Source organism: Fukomys damarensis, unplaced genomic scaffold, assembly GCF_012274545.1.
Source record: "Fukomys damarensis isolate Sample0158 unplaced genomic scaffold, DMR_v1.0_HiC HiC_scaffold_35, whole genome shotgun sequence".
NCBI classification, from domain to species: Eukaryota; Metazoa; Chordata; class Mammalia; order Rodentia; family Bathyergidae; genus Fukomys; species Fukomys damarensis.
Genome location: NW_022900947.1, coordinates 54,292,533 through 54,306,374, shown reverse-complemented (window position 1 = coordinate 54,306,374; position 13,842 = coordinate 54,292,533). Strand labels below are relative to the sequence as shown.

At 34.0% G+C, this 13,842-nt stretch overlaps 1 protein-coding gene across 1 annotated transcript; it reads left to right on the top strand.

Moving 5' to 3' along the window:
- Positions 1–323: 323 nt before the first annotated feature.
- Positions 324–13,842, top strand: LOC104849608 (UDP-glucuronosyltransferase 2A1). The gene is made up of 3 exons (XM_010606113.2): positions 324–1,041; positions 11,395–11,543; positions 13,795–13,842. Exons 1-3 carry the CDS (start codon positions 324–326, stop codon positions 13,840–13,842), a joined length of 915 nt encoding a protein of 304 aa, XP_010604415.2.

Below are 13,842 nucleotides of genomic sequence, written 5' to 3'. Positions count from 1 at the left end.
TGTAATGTGGAAAATTTTGAAAGCCTGAGCTACAACCACCGGTTGAAGGCTCAAGGTCAAAAGAAACATTAGAGAGTAGGAATCACAACACAGGCTACCGCAACGCAGTTAAAGATATTAATCTTAAATCTGTAATTGCCATCAACTACGGAGCTAGCACGCCTAACTTCATTTGGTAGAGAGGAGGCCTATTAGGGTATCAAATGTTTGGATCAATACTGAGATTAATTTTTGTCATTTTCTTTTGTCTTTTTGCTTACAAGACAGAGTCATTCATTTGTTGCCAGTCTCCTCAAATCTTCTGCATCAAGACACGGATCAGCATGTTGTTAAGCAGCATTCTGCTGTTGTGTCTTCAGATAAGCCTCCTAGGAACTACTCTTGGTGGGAACATCCTGATTTGGCCAATGGAAGGCAGCCACTGGCTCAATGTTAAGATCATCATAGATGAGCTCATTAAAAAAGAGCATAATGTGACTGTTCTGGTTGCCTCTGGTGCACTTTTCATCACACCATCATCTCACCCATCTCTGACGTTTGAAGTATATAAAGTGTCTTTTGAAAAAGAAAAAATAGAAAAAGTGATCAAGGATTTTGTTTTGACATGGCTGGAAAACAGGCCATCTCCTTTGACCATTTGGAGATTCTATCGGGAGATGACTGAAGTCATAAAGGACTTCCACATGGTGTCTAGAGAGATCTGTGATGGTGCTCTGAAAAATGAAAAGTTGATGGAAAAGCTGAAGAAAGGCAAGTTTGAAGTCCTACTGTCAGATCCAGTATTCCCTTGTGGTGATATAGTAGCTTTAAAGCTGGGAATTCCATTCATCTATTCCTTGAGGTTTTCTCCAGCCTCAAATGTGGAAAAGCACTGTGGGAAAGTACCATACCCTCCTTCCTATGTTCCTGCTATTTTATCAGAGCTCACTGATCAGATGACATTTGCTGACAGAATAAGAAATTTCATCTCCTACCACCTACAGGACTACATGTTTGAAACTCTTTGGAAACCATGGGATTCCTACTATAGTAAAGCGCTGGGTATGTAGTCATTTTTGTTTTATTATTTGAATATGAATAATAGATCTTTAAATCATGAGTCCTCCACTTCCATCTGTCTATTTTGAAATTTCTTATATCGCCGTGTTCTCTATTATTACAATTTGATAACTAAATGATTAAAAAACATAGTGAAATAATACAGTGAGCTATATTCTAATGTTATGGCCTGACAGAAACCAACTAAGTAATTTTTTGGATAAAATATGATGACAACTACCTCAGTTTAAAAATGAGATTAAACCTTATTTACATATTCTGTGGAAGATAGAAATTGTCTGAAAATTGTCATGCTGATTGAAGACATCTAGAGGAAACTGAACTTTAGACAAAGCTATTATATTAATGATTTGTGTTCATGTCTAAGAATGTATATACATATATATAATATTTGATCAATAAAGTCTAATAATAAAAATAAAAAGTACTCAAGGCTTTATTATCTTTTTTCTAAGGTGTGAATTTATGACAAAACACAACCATTGCTCAAAATGGTCTATATTAATTTTATCTGACCTTCAATATAATATAGTGTTTATATGATAGAAAATTATAATCAATGACTATTAATATCAAAACATCTATGTCTATCACTCAAATTAATCTAAATGTTTGTTTAAATATCAAATAGGCTTTTGCTATTTCTGATACTTCTAAATTTTATTATTTACTATTTCATAATAGATTTTTCTACTAAATATTCTGTTAGGTAGTGAGACTACCACCAAGACTGATAAGAAATCTGAGGTTTCACAGTCAAGCAGAGAAGTCAGAAATGCAAAGAAGCTTTTACAGTGTAATTATCCAATTAAAATGTGTACAAAACCGAACAGTATGTAGAGGAAATATGCATGGCCTGACAAGGAAAGGCTTGCAATTGGAACACCTTTGGAGATGAAGAAATGCGTGAGGAAATTGTTACATAATGAAATTAATTTTCCTGCTGAGCAAGCGTGAGAGGGAAATCATGCCCAAAATTGGAGGCTTGAAATATGACAAGGTGTTAGTGGTATTACTGATGACTTATGATTTCTGAAGCTGAAAAATATGAAGTGGAAAGAAATGAGAAAACATTGCAAAGGATGGTAAGATTTCAAGAATGAGTGAACTAGTTCAATTAATGTTTTCAGTCTCTATAAGCTTAAGGTCATTGGTTTTTGTTCCTAATAAATAACTGGGAAATGTTCAAAGGGACATATGATGCCAAGATTTACCTTTTTTATACTATATCTGGATGGGTGCAGAGACAGTGTATGGCCCTGGAACTAGGTTAGCACGATGTTCAAGGGTTATGATGTAAGAGCATGTACCTGGAAAAGAGCTGACCACGGAGAAGAATAATACATCATGAGATCACATAGTAACAAAACAGGAAGATCCTGAATCTTTAATTGTTAGGAATTAAATACTACGATATCCAAATTCTTTGTTTTGTTCCAAGTTATGAGTGCTTGGCTCAAACTCATAGATACCCTAATGTTAATGTATTGAATTGTTCCAATTCACTACACCCTGTGATAAGTGATTTATATATATTTTCCGCTCCTCCTTGCAATGGATTTCTTCTATTACAATAAAATCTCATTATAACAGGAGAGGATATTGAGGCTTCAGAATATCAAGCATGTTAAAATAAAATCATATAGCCAGGATTTTGGGGGGGGGCAGTACCAGGGATTGAACTTGGGTCCTTGAGCTTGCAAGGCAGGCCACCTAACCGTTGAGTTAAATCCCTGGCCCATAGCCAGCATTTTGAAGTATTATTCAAACTAAAATCTTTCTCATACCCATGGTCCCAAGTTCAATCCTCGTTACCAAAAACATAAATAAAATAAAATAAAATCTCATACCAAAGCTTCTGTAACCTTTTACTCTAGATATTTTATTCTCTCTAATTTAAATTTCAGATGAATATTTATCAATTATCCAATAGTTTTTGTTAAACTTTCTTGGATATTTCTTTTCCTTTTAATGCTTTTAGCTTCTAAATGATCATCCTGTTTCTTGCCTGTTTTTAACTTTCTGAGCAAAATCTCATCAGACATAATTTACATGAGTTATTACTTTTGCCAAGAATGGATATGTATCTCTGTAAATTAGTACCTAAATACTATTTATCTTCAATTTTTTTTAACTTTTGAATTTGCAATTTTTAAATATTTTGAGAAAATAGGAAATGAGACAATAAGATAAAAGATACTTATATTAACAAAAATAAGATTAAATCCTATAATACCTAAGTATGACTTCAAAGGAAAGAAAATATATATATCTACTATTAACTGACTACACTATTATTCTTTACTTCAATAAAATGAGATTTTATTGACCTCCATGGACCACCAAAGATTAACAAGCTGACTCTTTATAATCTTCAATGTATTTAATCCCATGTAATTTAAAGATTTCTACAATGCATTTGTTGTTCTGGGATATACATTTTTAATGTTTTAAGGCTATCATGGTCATTATTAATGAGTAATTTTAATTTATATTTTGCTTGCTTAAATGTCAGTGATTGGAAAATTTAATCATTACATAAAATTACTTTTTTTTCCCTTATGTAATATTGTACTTTCTCTACACTTTATTAGAAGGTCATGACAGCAATATATATCTTGTAATAATTATTTAAAATTAACTTCACTAGGCCCATTGAAATGGCCATTAATATTAACATATTTACACTGTTTTCTGGCTATTATTTCTAAATCTAATAAAATCCAGAAGTACAGCCAATGTCTCCAAATTTACACTGACTTTGCAGAAAACAAAAACGTATTAATTCTGATAGCATTCATTTTCTGTCTTCCTTTACCATTTCTCTGACTTCTTTGTATTTTTTGCCTTTGAAAGAACTTGAAATTTAAGAGTAAAAAAGTATACAAAGGAAGCTTACCACTTAATTTTCAATATTAATTTCTGTTTTATATCATTTTATTAAAAATAATTTTATTTCTTTTAATGGCAAGAGCAAAATATTTTTAAATAGCATCATTGAATACTTGCTTATACTGTTATTCAGTATGAGCTGTAATGGATGTATAACCAATAACTAGGCCAATGATTCAGCAATAAAGTTACTAAACTGCTAATTTTTAAGAAAACTTATTAAACTGCTAATATTATTATACCCTTCTTCTGAACTAAGCAGTTTGCAAATATTGTTGCCAATTAGAAAGTAATATAACAAACTCCTGCTTTTGTCTCCTTAACATTTTTTTTCCAGTGGGATAGGCTGGGTTCTATTTAAAACCAGTCTATAAATTTTTACCCTGGTATTTGTAATATGTCTAAGAAACTCACAGATTAAAGCCTGTACCCAAAGTCTGGTAAACATTAATTACACATTAGCATGGCACATTTGTCAGCTTTCTCCCTCACACATATATGAAAGATGTAGTTGTTGGAATAAAGAGAAAGGCTGTTAGATTTTTGTCTAAAATTCTTTTTACAGCATTTTAAATATTATCATTTTAGTTACAGTTTTAAAGTCTACAAGGGAGTACTCTAACAGCACTTTTTGGCTCCAATCTCAAACCATGAGAGCAGTCAACTTGGGCTCAGTGGAAGACGGTGCTGCTTTTTAATAATATTGTCTCTGAAATATTTATTATTGGAAGTTGTGTTTCTTATAGCCAACTCATAACTACAAGGCTGGTCCTAGATAATCTGTGGCCAAAGACTCCAATGTTGAACACTTATAGTACTGAGACATCTTTTTCATAGTATGCTGGTCAGGAAACCAAATGTTGGGCTAGGTGGGGTGTATGCACTGCTTCTCATCTGGAGCAAGTAACTGTCAGAATAATCAATCCCCCAGCTTTAGTGATGAATTAAAGAGATAAAGTTTAATATCAAGGAAGATGGTTCATTTAGAAAAAAATGGAAACGAAAGAGTATAGACAGCTACTGTGGGAGAGTAAGGGACATCAGAGTGAAAAATTCTAGATTTTTGTCGTTAGTTCCTTTTTATTTACATCTTTCCATGTGGGCACCTGGAAGTTGTTGTCCTCTGATTGGCTCCCTGGCTATCTTTTATCCTCACTTGGGCACCTCTATGTACATACCTTCTGGTCTTTGTGTTTTCCTGTCCCTTTGTGATGGATAAGTGCATGCAGCACATTACAGAATTGTAACTTAGACTTAATGATTAAGCAAAGGGTGGGACATGTGTGTTTCATACATGAAACAAGATTTAGGCGCCTACCTGCTCCTTATCTTCACTGCATTTCATCAAATGTAGGTGAGGGGCTGTTTACCCTGGCCTTTCATGTTCTTGGCTATATTCATGTTTTGCCTGTAATCTCTTCCAGTTAAATTCTTAGATTAATTTATTTGTTACCTGGCACCTTCCTGTGTCTGCTTTCTCTCTCTCTACCTTTGTCTTTTTAATCCCTGGAGTCTAACTGGAGTGTAAAAAGCTAATTTCTCTAATAAATCTTAATGAGAGCTCATTGTATCCTTTTTCCTGCCCATGAACACCTGCCCTTCCATTACCTTTTTAAAAATGTAGTGTATTCTTTCTTTCATTGTAATATGTGTCTAGCATCTAGAGCAGAATATAACCAATTATAAGACAAAATGATTTTTCTCCAAATGGACCAGCCATAGTCTTTACCCTATTTACTTAAGAGTTCTATTATATTTAGAAAATATTAACTTAAATATCAGTTTTTGTCTATTTTAACATTTAAAGTAGTGTTATAAGGATACTAGATGTGTCCTTCATACACATTTAAGTTGTTCTCTTCTCTTGAACAAGAGTCACACAGGAGCTGCTCTACTCTGTAGTGCTGACAAAGTTCACTGCGCACATGTGTCCTTTCCTAGCTCTAGAAGTCAATGTTTGATTTATTTTGTCTCTAAATTGCCAGTCATCTCAGCACACACTGAACCTCTGCAGAGCAGTGTGTTGAGGAGAAGCCAGCACGGTACCTGGGAAGTGGGCTTCTGCAGTCCTGGTGCTGCAGCTCTGCCGAGCTGGCTGTGGACTCTGTCTGTGGGAAGCTACTAGTGTGGCCGTGTGAAATGAGTCACTGGCTCAACTTAAAGACTACTCTTGAGGAACTCATACAAAGGGGACATGAGGTGACAGGTTTTTTTCCCATTAAGTTTATTGGTACATTTAAAGCAAACAATACAGATACATTTGTCATTGGGATCCTGTACCTTTACATGATATATCTTGGTTCTTGTTTTTCCCATAACCCTCCCTTCCCTTCATCCTCTTCACCCTTCCCTGCACATATCACTGTGGTATGATTCTTCAAAAGAATTAAAAGGATCATACCACAGCAATATATGTGCACCCATGATTATAGTGGTACAGCTCGTAATAGCTAAAACTTGGAAACAACCTAAATGCCCATCAGTTCCAGACTGGATAAAGAAGATGGATTTTTCTGTAAAGTGGAGTATTACTCAGTCATAAAGAATGAGAAACTAGAAACATTTATAGCTAAATGGATGCACACTGAGCTTATAATCTTAAGTGAAATAAAGAAGTGACAGCTTCGATTCCTTCAAACAGTATTTTCATTGACTACAACAGCCTTCTGTGTTGAAGTGATCTCTGTACCAGTTGAAAAATTAAGTCTGAGAATGTGCTAAATGAGTTTATAGAACTAGCTGTGAATGTCATGCCAACGATGCCTCTCTGGCAATCAGCAGCAACACTGCAAAATGTCTTTCTTAGTGCAACTGAAGATTTGAGACATCACAGTATGAATACAGTCCACAACCAGTCACTCATGAAGGAGCTCTGGGAAATCAAGTATGATGTGTGGGTTACAGACCCTGTGGTGATTTATGGAGAGCTAGTGGCTGAGATACTTGAAGTCCCATTCATGAACACTCCCTGAAGTTCTCCATGGGCTAAGCCATAGAGAAATACTGCGGGCAGTTCCCAGTTCCACCCTCCATGTGCCTGCTCTCCTGGGGGACTCCAACCAGAATGACATTTCTGGAAAGGGTGCAAAATACAATTTTTTTCTTTTTGTTTGACTTCTTACTCCAGCAGTATGACTTCGAATTGGGGGATGAGTTTTACAGCATGGCATTAGGTAAGAAACTCTACTTTTTATACTGAGCTACTTTTCAGCATTACTTTGGGAGCTGAAGAAAGCCTAGAGAAATAACAAAAGATATTTTGAAACCTTTTTTTGTAAAACTACAAGTGATGATAATAATGATTTTATTAGCATAATTAGGAAGAAAAGACAAGAGTTATTTTGTCATGTGTACTCTTTTTATATAATCACTAAATACTTTGTAGCATACCTCAAAACTTCACAGATTATTTTTAAAAGAAGACGAACAAAAATCACACACAAATACAGGTAAATCCAGTAGAAGATATCCTTTTTGTTGGATATAGGACAGCAAATACTTCTAGTACAATGAAATTCCTTTCCTAGGACATGCAACTTCTTACTGGTTAAAAATTATGTAAGATATAAGAATTTTTAAAATGTCTTGGTCTATTTCAGTGATTAGCTGACATAAACTATTTTGAGAATTGTGTTATTTTATGATACAGTTTATTTGATCTGAGCTTTGTTTCATTCATTTCAAAGAGTCACTGATTTTTAGTATCTAATTAGTTCCATTTTCCTCTCACAGCAAGTAAGATTTTATGTGTCCATTCTTTTACATTTGCTACATAACAAAGCATCAGTAGATGAATAGAAAGATAGTAGGTAGATTAATAACAGCTTTCCTAGCTCTTCTTTGCTGGGATATATATTTTTTTCTTATTTAACTGTAGTAGTTTATAAAATACACTTAAATTAACAAGCATTTAATACATACCTTTGACTTTTCTCGTGCTGATGAGAATATTCACAATATTTCAAGATGAAATATTTATTTTTTAATTTTGTTGCTTCTTTTGTTAGTAAGAGAGATTTTCGTTCATTTCTAATTTAATAATACCATGTAAAATATGGAGTAAATACCACTAAAATTATCCACAAATATTGAATATTTTATCGCTTTAAATGACCATAGCATTTTTCTTTTTCTTATTAAGATAAACCATTTAATTTAATTGTTTTAAATTAAATTTTTATTTTTCTTATTCTTATGACAAATCTAACTTGTTCATATCTTTTATAAAATATTACTAAATTCAGTTAACTAATAACTTCTGGGGAAATGACATCTTTTTGTAGTAAAATTGATTTTTCATTTTTCCTTGTATTTTAATAATAGCTTTTTAACAATTTTATCACCTATTTAAATTTTCTTAGCTTTAAACATTTTCTTTCCTTCTTCTGGCACGAATGTTAAACATTTAAATTTATTTATCCCTTCAGAATGCATTGGAAGTACCAGGGATTTAGTTCAGTGGTTCTGCCGCCTTCCTCACATGCATAAGGTCCCGAATTTGATCCCTAATATAAAAAAAAAAAAAGAAAGAAAAGAAAGAAAAAAAAAGAATGCATTGGATAATTACCTTAACCCAAGCATAGGTACCTATTACATTACAAGTGACCCTTTTTATTTTCAGGGGGGGATTCTATAAGTTGTTCATGTGAAACTATTTATTTGACTTTCTCAAAAAATGAAATGGCTTTAATTACTATTTGAATCCAAATAATTACATATGCATTTCCCTGTGATCTGGCTCCCATATTCTTTTTTTGTTTGTTTTTGTTTTGTTTTTTTGGTTTTTTGAAACAGTGTCTCACTAGGTACTTGAGACTGACCTGGAACTCACTACTTAGCCCAGGCAGGTCTCGAACTCACAGCGATCCTCCTGTCTCAGCCTCCCGAGTGCTGGGATTACAGGCGTGCACCACCACGCCCAGCTCTGGCTCCCATATTCAACCCACCTATAAATTCACCTGTGCAGTTTATGTTGCCATTTGGATATTTAGTTGTATTTAAATTTTTCTTATCTGACCCCAAACATATCCTGGAGGTATTTCTTATTTTATTCAGTGGAACTCAGTTTTTCCAGTAACTAAGGTAATAAATACTTGGGTCATTGTTTATCCAACTGTTTTTCTCACAGTACATAAACTATTTCACAGGAAATTCAATTTTACCCTCAAATATTTGTAGAATGTGCCCATATCATTAATATCAGCGATTGTCTTTATTCTGGTGTGAGCTTACCTCACATGAAATTGACACTACAGTATAAACTGCAATAAATAATAATAAGCACTGGGCCTGGGCCGGGGATTTAGGTCAGTGATTCCACCGCCTGCCTTGCAAGGAAAAGGTCCAGAGTTCGATCCCAGGTACAAAAAAAAAAAAAAAAAAAAGGCAACAAAGCACTATAATAAATATACTAAAGTTATTTTTTCCTAAAACATTCTTAAGTAAATTCTGCTCACTAATCCTCCAGGTATCAAGACACGTACTTGTTTTATTGCTGTCATGTTTCTTATGAGTTCTTTTTGCCCATATATTTCGACAAGTTTATTTTTATTATACCCTCAGGGAAGGTGAAGGTGACATGAAGAACACACATTTTACTTTTTAAAATTTGAGATTTTACATATTAATTTTCTCAGATGATGTTTGAAATGACTTAATACCTATACAGGTTGGGATAGGTAGCTGTCTATCTGTATCAGTCTCGCTATCATGACATACTCCTGTAAGATTAATAACTGTAGGCTAGTAAATTCTACTCATCTCTACTGATTACAGTAGGTAATGTGTCTATACATTCAAGTTACTACCATGATTTTTTAATTAAAATCTATTTCCTTAAAGTAATCATGTAGCCTTAAAATAATGGATTCAAACAATATCTAATAGCTCAAATTTAAATACAAGTATTTAATTGTATATTATTTATATAAAATATCATTATATAAATATAATTATACATACTTTTCCACTGTATTTAAAACTATTCCATGTGAATACTACAGAAATTCATTTCTAAGGGTATAATTTAAAGCTAAAATAATGAATATTTAAATCATACTATATATATAAATATGCATGTAAATGTAATCATGTAAAATAAAATTCTATAAAATATAATTATATATAGCTATGTACTCTATTATGCAAATAATATAAAGATAATTAATGATACATTTTAATTTAGTATTTTTTTAATTCCTAAGTATAATCTTTAAAATGTCTTGTGAAATTATTTTTTGTATCTTTAGTTAAACTTAACTGTTTTAGGTCATATTGACTTCATATTTGCAACTGTGAATTAGTGCTTTAAATATGAAATTTTAATGAATACTTTGAACAAGAACATTCTTAAAATTTCACTTAAAGTTTATGCACATAAAATGTAGAGAAAGCATTAGCAATCAAGGCAGGAAGTGGCACACTTGAAATAAGGTTTCTGAATGGCATGAGTGATTTACTGTGGAAATATAAGGTGGATTTCTTCATTCAATCTTTTATAATTTCAAGCTAAGTATTGGTGGGCAACACTTCTTAGTTATCAAGTTAATGTATTAGACTGTGTAAATTTACACATATATTCAAGAATTATTAAGTGATGAGTGCAAGAAAAGGCCATCTGTCCTTACTGTATATGATCATCAGCATTCCTAACACAACCACAAGGAAGAAAGGATTCTTGTTTGAAGTTTTCTTTTTTTAGTTTGGAAAATTTTTTTTAAGTATAGGAATAGTTCCTTTTATTACTTACAAACACACATTCTTCTTCTCAGAACTGTGAAACTAATACCCAGGATGTGTCCTTTTCAAAAACATGGATTAACAGTAACAGTGAGGATGTAATATTAGTGATGTCTCTGCATGCATCTCATATTCCCAAGGGGCTCACACTGGCTCTGAATTAGAGAAGCAATTCTTATTCTTACTGAGAAAATCATGACAAATCAGTCTAGGAGATGAGATTTGACTCAAGAAAACATGGTGGACTGCGTTTGGTTAGATCCTTCCATGCTGTGTGTGATCACAGAGAGCCAAAGCTGTAAGCGAATGCATGCTCCTGAATGGAGACTGAAAAGTCCATGAGAGGTGACTTGTGGCTTATGTGACGGAGCTAATCTAGTCTCTGCCATTTAATTAGAGAGGAATATGTAGTGTTAAACTTTTCAGTAGCTGTAGTTGTAGGTGTAAGTGTAGGAAGTGTTACTATTATTAAATTATGCATATTTTTCTTTCACTGCCCTTAATCCTGTCCTTCTCCTTCTTTGGCCACATCCCATCCTCCCTCTCCCACTCTTCTTGCTCTCCTTCTCCTCCAACATTTTAATATTTAATTATTCTAGAAGACCTAATTTTTTCTCTGTAATGGCTTACAATGAAATTATTTCTAATTGTTTCCCTCAGTAACTATGTGTGCTAATTTTCTCCATCCAAATTTCATTTTCTCAGGCAAACCCACTACATTATGTGAGACTATGAGCAAAGCCGAAATTTGGCTAATGCGGACATACTGGGATTTTGAATTTCCTCGCCCGTTCTTGCCTAATTTTGAGTTTGTTGGAGGACTGCACTGCAAACCTGCCAAACCTTTACCTAAAGTAAGTCTCTGATGATGCACAATGTTTTCCATACCTTATAGTACTTAATCTTTTCTTCGAAATTTGAGGCTTCAACATTTTAATCATGTCACTCCAAATTTATTTCTCTCATCATGGTGGTTTTTTATAAATGATATTGGGACTTTCTCCATTTGGGGTGAAAGATGAAATGATTCAAGTGATGTGCTAAACATATCTGTGTATATAGTGTGGATATTGGAGTGGAGAGACGGGAAGCCAGTCATGGAGATCACTAAGGAGACTATTATCATCTTCCTTAGAAGCTTGATAGAGTCAAAAACAGGGTTAATTAACAAAGTGTTTAATAGACAAAGATACTTTCATGAGAATTCTTGGTGAATTGCAAGGATTTTGAGAAGTAAGAGGAAATAAGCCTTGATGGAAAACACCAGATCTGACAGTGTTCCTAGATTTTAACTTTAGGACATTATTTGCATAGTACTGACCTTTACTTTCTTAGGAAACAGTTAGTGAAAAAATACCTGGAGTTGAGGGTGATAAGTACAGATTTACTTCTTTTTTTTTTTTTTTTTTTTTTTTTTTTTTTTTTGAGACAGGGTCTCGCAGTGTAGTTCAGACTGCCATGGAAGTCACTGTGTAACTCAGGCCGGTCTTGAACTCACAGGGATCCTCCTGCCTCAGCCTCCTGAGTGCTGGGATTACAAGCATGCACCACCATGCCTGGCTTCAATGAGTATAATTCCTTTAGAAGGTTGAAGGTTAAAAGTTATTCCCAGGAGAATTTTTGCTTTCTGTTCAGAATAAGTAAGGTATATATAAGTATAAAGTTTCATTTCAGGATGCTGATTGTATTTTGCTTGCCAGTCATTATAGTTGCAACTTTATTAAGTATAGTTGTTTAGAATTTAGTAAACCCAAAGTTTAAAATATGTAGAAAGAGACCTGATTTATGCATAGAATACTAGATAATAATACATGACACATTATTATATCCATCCTCCTAACCTTGCTACACACACACACACACACACACACACACACACACAAACAACTGAAACATGTTCTATAAGAGGAGTAATTGATTCCAATCCAAACTTGGCTTATCTGTCTGTATTGATTAAGCAATCTCAGTGAAATCAATGGCTTATATCTGGGATGGAAGCTCGGACACACAGAAAAAAGACATAATGAGAAACAGTTGAGAAAAATTCCTAAAATAATACATTGTATATGTGTGTGTGTGTTGATGTGTTTGTGTTTATGCTACTGTCATTAGCAAATAACCATTTAGATGTACATTGGTTGGTGAAACACCAACTACTGGGACTCATAAATACTCTCCTGACATTCGGTAGGCTGAAAATAGCAGTCTGCTTTCACTCAAGATAGCATCCTCTCTCAGGTGACCAAATAACCGCAGATGGTGAGAGCAGAAGCGTCTGTGGGAGGGATGCTCACCCAGAGGGCTATGGAAGTAGTCTCAGTCCCACACTTGGCAATGCCGAATTTACAAAACTGTAACTGATGACTTGTAAACTTTAGTTTTTTTAAACTATGTTTTATTCCTATAATAAATCTCAAATCAATAGAATACAATTAGTAGCACTCTACTGTGGGAATTTATACATCAAGATGTCAAGAAGCACTGTCTCATAAATGTCATTGTTGTAGCAGCAGATGTAGTGTGTTATCTTATAAAGTGGTACTGTATAGTATGTTTATAATACATTTCTAAGCTGTATTAATCAGGGAAGGCTGAACCTTGAGAAAACTAATGTTGAACGGTGTCTACAATGGAGACAGATCAATTTATTAATAATGTTTTGATAAATCCACGTGTAATAATTTTCATAGTTGTCTATTATAAGAGTATGCTCGTAATGCATAGTGGAGAGGCTCACTTTGAGAAATTGATACATGCATTTATGACGTCTTTCTCATTTTCAGTTTCAGGACCTTTCCTTTCTTTCCCGCCCTCTCCACCTTATCCCCTTTCCCCTCTCCAAGAGCCTATCTCCTACTTTCCATCATCTCCCGTCTCTATCTATCTATCTATCTATCTAGCATCTATCTATCCATCGCCTACGTAGCTCACAGAGTAATCCTTCAATACTTAAGCTTTTGAGCCTGGCTCATTTCTCCTCACATGCTGGTCCCTCACTGCATGCGTTTTTCTGCAGAAGACATGACTTCATTCTTCTCCGAGGCAGAGTACTAGACAGGGTGTGTGCACCACATTTTAACCATGCATGCGTTCATGGGAATACAGCTTCCACAGCTTAGACACTGTGAACTGCCCTGCTACAAACTTGGATAA